This window comes from Aplysia californica, unplaced genomic scaffold (genome assembly GCF_000002075.1).
Source record: "Aplysia californica isolate F4 #8 unplaced genomic scaffold, AplCal3.0 scaffold00415, whole genome shotgun sequence".
Lineage (NCBI taxonomy): Eukaryota > Metazoa > Mollusca > Gastropoda > Aplysiida > Aplysiidae > Aplysia > Aplysia californica.
In genome coordinates, this window is record NW_004797685.1 from 318452 (window position 1) to 327823 (window position 9372).

At 40.5% G+C, this 9372-nt stretch overlaps 1 protein-coding gene across 1 annotated transcript in view; it reads right to left on the reverse strand.

Annotated features, from left to right (window-relative positions):
* The window catches only part of LOC101860913 (dipeptidyl peptidase 9), a gene marked incomplete in the record, with an annotated part of 31800 nt that overhangs the window by 2476 nt on the left and 19952 nt on the right, over positions 1-9372 (reverse strand). The window contains 6 exon segments of the mRNA XM_013085874.2: positions 1254-1303; positions 2182-2284; positions 3455-3566; positions 4068-4245; positions 5697-5826; positions 7340-7427. Coding sequence (XP_012941328.1) covers positions 1254-1303; positions 2182-2284; positions 3455-3566; positions 4068-4245; positions 5697-5826; positions 7340-7427 — 661 coding nt within the window.

Sequence of the window (9372 nt, forward strand, 5' to 3'; positions counted from 1 at the left end):
GGTGGGGGGTGGGTGTAGAGGAAAGAATGATGATATTGTAGCGGAGGGGCAACGATATTGTAATGGTCAAGTCGTAGTTTAACCCTCTCAGCACCATAAATAGGTCAGCAGGTCAGCACAGCAGAACCAAAATGGTAGCCAGGTGAGAACTTCCTAGAACTGAATTACTTACATGTTTTTCAGGGGATCAGCGAGCTTCTCGAGTGTTTTGACCTCATTTCCGCCACGTGACTATTCTTCCAAAGTTAGACTATTCCAAAGTTAGCATTAACACATCCTGAGATGCTCTACGAAGATCTAGGACATCATCATCTAATCTTAAAAATGGAATGTTCTTATTTTTAAGCCTACACTGAAGGCAGGTGTGTCGCGGCTGGAAAAGCCGGCATGGCAGCATGACAGGAGGGCCGATTTAGGCCGGTACGGCTCAAAAAGGGTTAATGATGCGAGTTGCCAGTCAGCAGATGATAAAGGCCATGTTTCGTCATGCGATTATATACGTACAGTCAAACCTGTCCAAGACAGTCACACATAGTCGATGGAAAGTGGCCCTCTTACACAGAGTCATTACAATGTAAACAATAAGCAAGGCGGGAAATGGGAAGTGGCCGTTTGCAGCGGTGATTGACTCATATACAGCTGTCTTGTTGTGCATATGCATGAGTGCACCTAACCTTTGTAACATTCACTGTCATTGTAAACGACCAAGACAAGTTTCCTCCTCTGAGATGAATAAGGATTGTCATAGTCATTGTACGCTTCCCAGGAAGCCAAGAACGTTTCTGAGTGTTATAGGGTCTGCTGGGGTAGTAATATAGTGTAAAGAACACAGAGCTTGCCATCGAGCGGGGTATGCGCTACACAAATGCTATTAATTATTAATATTATGGTAAACACAACAAATGCCCATATACAGTAAAGTCACACAGTACTAAGCAGGAGACCACAGGAGTAAATAAACAGCACCATCATCTGTGGTGTAGTGATAAGACACTTTGCCACCACACACGAGGACCTCAGCTCAAAATCCAAGTGGACAGAACTTTTTATATTCATTTGAGTATCCAAATCTTTGTGCTAGGACGCTGTACACGCCGTGGCCACAGTTGTCCCTGACATGCTGGGTTCAGGGTTGAAGCCCATCTCTTACATGGTCTAAATTATGTCAATGGTGGACATAAAAATACCCAAATTAAAAGAAAAAATAGAATTAAAAAAAGAAAAACCACCAAAGACAAACAGGTATCACTCACCTTAAAGACGTCTCCTCTTTGTGCCAATCCAAGCAGGGACAGGTAGCCCCCTGAAAAGGAAAATAGAAGGATATACAATTTGAAAATATGCAAAAGTTATTTCAACACAACCAACGCTAAAAGGCGCTATAAATATTCTTCCAGGCGCCCTATCCTAAGACACACTCCCTTCAATACACTGACTACAACACTATCAAAATACTGATTACGCACCTAGCTTAAAAATTATTACCGTTAACAATTTTTCATTTACATCATGTGCGGGCATTTTTGGTGAAACACCAAACCAATGTGCCAGTGCCCGGTAAATAAATGTATATCTAATCTTTACCTTACAAAGTAACACACTGTCCTGTCAATACTCTGACAAAAAAAAGCATTAAAAAAGTATTACACCTTCCCTTCAATATACTGGCTACAATGTAACACACTTTCCCTTCAACACACTCACTGAATACAAATTACCATTGGGGACAAAGTAACACATCTTCCTGTCAATCCTCTGACAACAACCTACCACACCATTCTGTCAATATACTGGCGACAAAGTAACACACATTCCTTTACATAAATTAACAAACAAAGTAACACATATTCCCTTAAATAAATTAACAAACAAAGTAACACACATTCCTTTACATAAATTAACAAATAAAGTAACACATATTCCCTTAAATAAATTAACAAACAAAGTAACACACATTCCCTTAAATAAATTAACAACAAAGTAACACACATTCCCTTAAATAAATTAACAAACAAAGTAACACACATTCCCTTAAATAAATTAACAACAAAGTAACACACCCTCCCTTCAGTACACTAGCAACAAAGTACGACTGAAACCCGACACCTTTCCGTAAAACAAAGGCTGTATGTGGAAACCAAACCCGTCCCAACGACCACCAGCTTCCAACAGATCACGTACCGTAAGACCAGCCATGAATGGCCACTCGGGACATGTCAATAAAGTCTGTCTGCGAGGCCAGCCACAGAAGTCCTTCCACCTGGTCATTTATTTCCACGGTACCCTGATTTTTATAAGATAAGATAAGATACATCTTTATTGTCCAGATCCTGGCACATTGGTTTGGTGTTTCACCACATGTACACACACACACACACACACACACACACACACACACACACACATGCATACACACGTAGGCTTACAATCACATGCAGCAATAAAAACAATAACAATCGTAAGCTAGATACACACTCAATATTATTTTGATGCATGCTCTAAGGTTGTAAGTATACTTATACAAGATGGTTAAGATGGAAGCATTTTGATAGATGATGGTAAAAATGACCTTCTGTATCTTTTGTTTGTTCCAGATCAGAAGCCTAGGTCTTTTACTTCTGACTGATGTTTTTATTTGAGGGAACAAGGGATGTTTGTTATATAAAAATGTCCTCATTAAAACTATTTACATCATTTAGGGCTGTTTCAACGGGGCCTGTCAGAGCCAACATGTGCTGGGAGGGATACACCATCCCAACAAATCTTTAACATAGGCACCAGTACATGCGTATACCCAGAAAGGCATACAGTACACATATACACATATACACACTCACACACTGATTATAAGAAACAAAACAGGTACACTTTTTTAGCATGCTTGTACGCACGTAAAGACACACAAATGCACATCATCATCATCCAGTGCCAGATCGGTGACAGACATCGGTGATCATGGTTCTCCATTCATTCCATTGCTCGGATGCTCTTAAAAAAGCTACATTTCCCTGATCTTTCCCCGTTGCCCATTTGTTTAGGTTCCTAAAGTAGATTGCTCTGGGCCTATCCCTGCCTCGTTTGCCTTCGATTTTGTCAGTGAGAGCTAGATGTCCAAGACCTTTATATCTATTCAGGTGTCCCAAAAACAGCATTTGTCAATTCCCGATTGTTTTAAACAGTGAGCGTCCTCATCTAATCATAATCATAGTAATCAAAATAAAGAATCAGTTCTTTTTTTTCCATGTGTTTGGGTACACATATGCACACAAACACAAACACACACACACACACACACACACACACACACACACACACACACACACACACACACACACATACACACACTTAGAGAGCACTCACAGACACAAAAACAAACACGCATATAAAAAACATATCACCATCATCCCCACCCTCATCTCCTCTATCTCAGTCACTCGCATTAGAAAAAACGTACCAACTGGTTCTTCAGCACTGACTCAAAAGCCAGACCCCGATTGGAAGACCCCCGGCCATCAATGACGACAACAGCGTAGCCCTCAGCCGCCAGTGTGTGGAGTCGCAGCAGCCTGAAACAAACATGGCACAGTGTGCTGGTGAGTGGACAGACATATGATATCTCAAATTCTATCCATAACCCTGTCGGAGACAGAAGCCAGTACCCACTCAAAAAACATTTAACAAAATGCCTGCCTCAACGATGAGCTCTAATGCCCAGGTGGGCATTAATTGCAAGAGAAAGACAGTAGAACAACAACAACAAAAATGTTTTTGAAAGGAGATAAACCCTTTTTAACCCTAAAAGTTTTTAAAACCATTTCTCATTTTCAGTTGAATAATATTATATACACCCAAACACTATGCCAAGACCCCTGACTTAGGCTATATAGGTACAACATTTTTGTAATACAAGCGCACACATTTAAAATCTAAAAACACCACTGCTTTATCATGTCCCACAGCAATATTCCTCCTACACACGGACACATAAAAATCAAACAAATTCAAAAACAGAAACCCCTGTACATCCTCACACACACAAACATACAAATACACAGTAATTCACAAACTTTTGGCCCTTGAACGAATTCGAGACCATCTGGACTTGTGGCCCTCCATACACAAATAGGACTGTGGGATAGCGGCGACCCTGTTCATAGCCTCGGGGCAGGAAGTAGAGGCCATATGTCACATGACCAGCTCGACTCGGGTACTGGAAGAGACTGGGAGGGGTGTAGCCCAGGGTGGCTGATAGAGAAAGAAAAAAAACCAACAAGGGGTTGATTCTCACTACAGCTACAAATCAAAAGCATAATTATATCGACTGCGTTTAGAGTCAGAATTCGCTATACACAATTTATCTAAGTGATGTATGACGGAGTCTTATGTTTTATGTTATATTAAGCATTTTCTTTGCTTGCACCACAATTACGTCACATAAATGCCAAAGATCAAAAATGTTACAAGAGAGTAACAAATACAAAAAAGGAGGAGAGATAAAGATGATAAATACTTAATAGGAAAGAAGGAGCAAACCACATCAGAGCACACACCAATCACCCACGACGGAGTCTCACACTGAGCAGTCGTTATGACAGCAGACGTTTTACGCCCTCATAGAGACTGAATTAATATGATTTAGGAGGCAGGTTGCTTTAATCCTGCCCTAACAGGACCAATTCAGACTGAGCAGACCCCCCGGGGCAGTGCCACTGAACGAAGTGTCTTTGGGCCATTCCCAAAGGGGGGACATTTCTCGTTCAAGGATTGTCAAATTGTAAATGGGCTGACTCATGTCACGCTCATAACTGTGCCTGATCTACAACAGGGTACTGCTGCTTTTTCTTTTCTGATCATTACTATTGTCATTTCCCTCTAGATCTACTTCTTTTGTATGTTTGGCATTCTCTCGTGACCTGCTATTTCCGGGGTGCCTTAATAGTCGAAGCAGACCTTGTGCTGTTGAAGCTAGAAAGGTGAGCAGTCTAAGTTTGATTCCCTGTAAAGACTTCTCTGTTGACACCCACTCCTTGACGCTCATATGACCTTATGCATTTGCGAGCAAAAAATAAATTTAAAAAAGACTGAGCAGAATACAGCACCCCGGCAGAAAGATGGAGACAGAAAAAAAAATAGACTTACCCACCATGGTTTCAAACTCATGCCTTTCGCTAAAAATGGCAAAGAGCCCAAAAATTACACCAAACACACCAGTGAATGAAAACACTCAAATGTACATTAAAGCAAAAAGGATTGGTCAGTCGGCGACTTGACCAAGCAACATGGCACCAGTGACCACAGAATATAGTATATCTGCCTGAGAGACTGGGAGGGACCCAGAATGTTAGGATGAATCAGAATGTGTTAACAGTCTTTCATATTTTTTTAATCCTAGGTGAGGACAAGGTGGACAACAAGAGTCAGATGAGGCACCAGGAGAGGGGTAAGGGGGATGGAGAAGTGCAAGAGTGTTGGGGGGGGGGTGGAGGGATAAAGAAGCGAATGAGGGAGATGACAACAACAACAACAACAACAACAACAACAACAACAACAACAAAGTTCGGGGCTCCGAACATTTCGAACGGATAGGCTACCACACACACACACACAACAACAACAACAACAACAACAACAACAAAGGAAGAAAAAGGGAAAAGAAAAAGAGGACAACCACACACCATGCTATGGCCGACACCCACCTGTCTTTGGTGTGAGTTGACCGATGGGCTGAAAGGAAAGGTCAGCGGGCCCGGTGTGCTGTATGCTGTACACACAGCTCTGGGGCGGGGACTGGAGGGAGCTGAACACTGTAACAAACTTACTGAAGTCCTGGAGGGGGGTCAAAGGAACAGGAGTGGGAAATGATGATGATGTTAATAATAATAATAATAATAATAATAATAATAATAATAATAATAATAATAATAATAATAATAATAGTGACAATAATGATGATAAATGAAAATAATAACAACAACAATAAAAATAATAATTATACTACTACTACTACTACTACTACTACTACTACTACTACTACTACTACTACTACTACTACTACTACTACTACTACTACTACCAATAATAATAATAATGATAATAATAATAACATTAAAAGTAATAATAATAATAATAGTAATAATAATATTAATGATAATGATAATTATGATAACAATAATGATAAAAATGATGATGATAGCAACAATAACAGTAATAATGATAATAAAAAATAAACAATTTGGAGGGCGGGTTTTTTATGTTGGTGTTTTTAAGCCGCCATTCACACAATTTAGATCTTTTACAAGGCAGGTTCTTAACCTGCCTGTAAGGGCCAACAAGGGTTGAGAGGGCCCCAACATCCCAGCAGAAAGACAGAGATTCTCAATGAAAATTCTCCCAACACGAGAATCCACCTGGGGTCTCCTGTTAAAATAGTGAAGCGCTTAACCGCGTCTATACCACAGAAGCTGGCAAACATAAAGGAACAGGAACAAATAAAAATAACAAAAAGTTATAATATGTGAGATGAGCTGACAAAATGAGTTACTTCTCATGATCCAAGAATGGAGATATCGGCTGAAAATCGACACTGGGGTCAGATTTATAGATTTTCAATTGATGCCATTGTGTTTAAGTTTACTGTGTCTTTTACTATTCCATGCTCACAAATTGTACAAACTTCACCTATCAATTTGATGTATCAATTTCCATAATGCTAAAACCCGAGAAGTAACTCATTTTGTCAGCACACCTCACATATATTAATGATGATAATAATAATAGTACTAAATTGCTACCTCAGAATTACAAAGTTCTACCTGACATTTTGGGCCGTTTTGAGTTACTACGACCATGACCATCTGCTGTATCAAAGTTGTAAGATTATTCAGTCTTTTTCAAGATATGCAAAGAATTGCATTCGATAAAGCTTGAAATATTGTGAAACTCAACATTTTTAACATCAAATTTCTCAAAACTAGGAATGGAGCAGATAGAACTTTGTCATTCTGAGGTAGCGAAATCATGATAATAATAGGAATAAAATGACAACACTTACCATAATAATGATCGTAATGATAATAAAAATATGAAAGTGAAGGAACAATACACCCCAGCCTGTACCTTTCTGAAAGATACTCAGAGAACAAAAAGCGAAAAAGGACGGGTGAAAGATGACTCGAGCCCCCTCCCCCCACCCCTTCCCGTCTCAAAAAAAGTCTTTCGCACATGACTTCACAATAACCCAAATGCGGCCCATCAGAGATGTGAGAAAAAGGTCAAATAAGTTCCGAGCGGGGTGTTCAAGTAGACCTTTACTGCAGGCAAGACAAGAGTCGTCACTCACCTCACTAATATGTACACTGTGGGAAGAGCCCGGTGACGTGAGACGTATGGGAGTCATCGGGGTCGGCTGGCTGTACGAGACAGCGTAGCTGGTGGGGAGGACAGAAGACAAGAAGGAACAAATAGTGAGAGCTTCCGTCGCCTCAGAAAGTCAAACACATGCACACTCATAGTGAAAATACCACACATATTCAATCAGTGTACACCATACATACTCACTCACATATTCACTCACAATGTAAACTGCACACACTCACTCACAGTGTTCACCACACATACCCTCTCACATATTCACTCTCTGTGTCACCCAACACATACTAACACACATAATCACAATGCAAACCACACATGCTCACTCACATACACACAGTGGACACCACACATACTAACACACATAATCACAATGTAAACCACACATACTCACTCACATACACACAGTGGACACCACACATACTCCCAATGAACACCACACACACTCACATGCTCATTCACAATGTACACCACACACAGCACGAGGGAGTGCTAAAGTTTACTTTTACCACTTACAGATGATGCTCTAGAGGAGTGTCCTTGAGCGCCATGAAGTACACCATCTGACGCGCCTCGTCCACCAGCACCTGCACAATGACCAGATAAAACAATTTGTAAGGCATCATAGTGAAACTTGTTTTTTTAAATGGTATAGCTTTAACGCCCCTATCAACACTATTCAGTAATTTAAGAGGCAGGACCTCCAAGTTCAATGTCCATCTCCAAAAGGACCAAGATGAATGGGGAAATTCGCGTAAAGTGCCTTACCCAAGGACACAATGTGAGACCAAGCTAAGGCTCAATCCCTCGAACCATCAATCTCACCATTACGGGTCCGGTAGTCCGACCACTTGGCCACTAACACCACAATGGTGAAATCAAGCACTCATCAAAATAATCAAATCGAAGAAATAAGACATTTTTCCGTCCATTAGGCAATTTTTTTTTTTTGTGTATTGGGTTCAACACCTTTTGTACCCACTGGTCTTACTTTGTGACAGAGTCCTCAAAGACACCCTCCAGATGCCTTGGTACTACTGCCGCTGTAGCCTGCTGTAAGAGTAAACTTCTTTCTTTTACTTTTCTATTATGAATGGGTTCCTCGTTAATTTGCATTGTAAAAATCATTCTGGGCGTGTTGAAGAAGGGTTATGTTAGACCATTCACTGCATATTTTTCAGTGTTGAGGATTTCAATGACCACTGTTAATTATAAAGTTTTAACTTTCTTTTCAAAACTGCGAGGTTATTTAAGATAGAGGACCTCCAGATTTAACATCCATCTCCAATAGTTCTAAGCCAGATGGGTGGAAATCTTTATACTCCCCAAAATAACCTAAAGAATGCAGTCAGGGAAAGGTAAATTGTACGAATTACCGTTTTTCGTGTTCATATTGTCTGTGCCTGACTGTATACTGTGATCACTTAAACACTTTGCTCCATGCAAAACGCCGATCAGAAACCGCCCCTTTTCCCCACGGGACACCGAATGGTGACAGTGAAAAACTGTCCCTTTCCCCCACGGGACACCGATTGGTGACAGTGAAAAACTGTTCTTTTCCCCCACGGGACGCCGATCAGTGACAGTGAGAAACTGTCCTATATCCCAACAGGAAGCCGATCGGAGACAGTCAGAAGCCATTCGTTTTCCCAACAGTACGCCGATCTGCGATAGTAAGAAACTGTCCTTTTTCCCACTAGACCCCAATCGGCGATGATGTGAAATAGCAACAAAAAGGTTTAGCAATGATCTGCATTTTGACATGCACACTAGTTAAAGTTATAACTTTCTTCCTGAATGGTTTGTATGGCATTTTAGGAAGGAAATCAGTTTGTTTATCACAATTAGAGTGGAAATCTTTGAAAAATGTTGAGTAGATCTAGCACGAAAGCTGGTTTAGTATCGCTATGATGAGAATTCGGGCGATGAAAATGCGAGATCTAATGTTTTTAGTTCAGATTCTGATTCCTATTTTGATGAATATGCAATCATCAAGTTCAATTT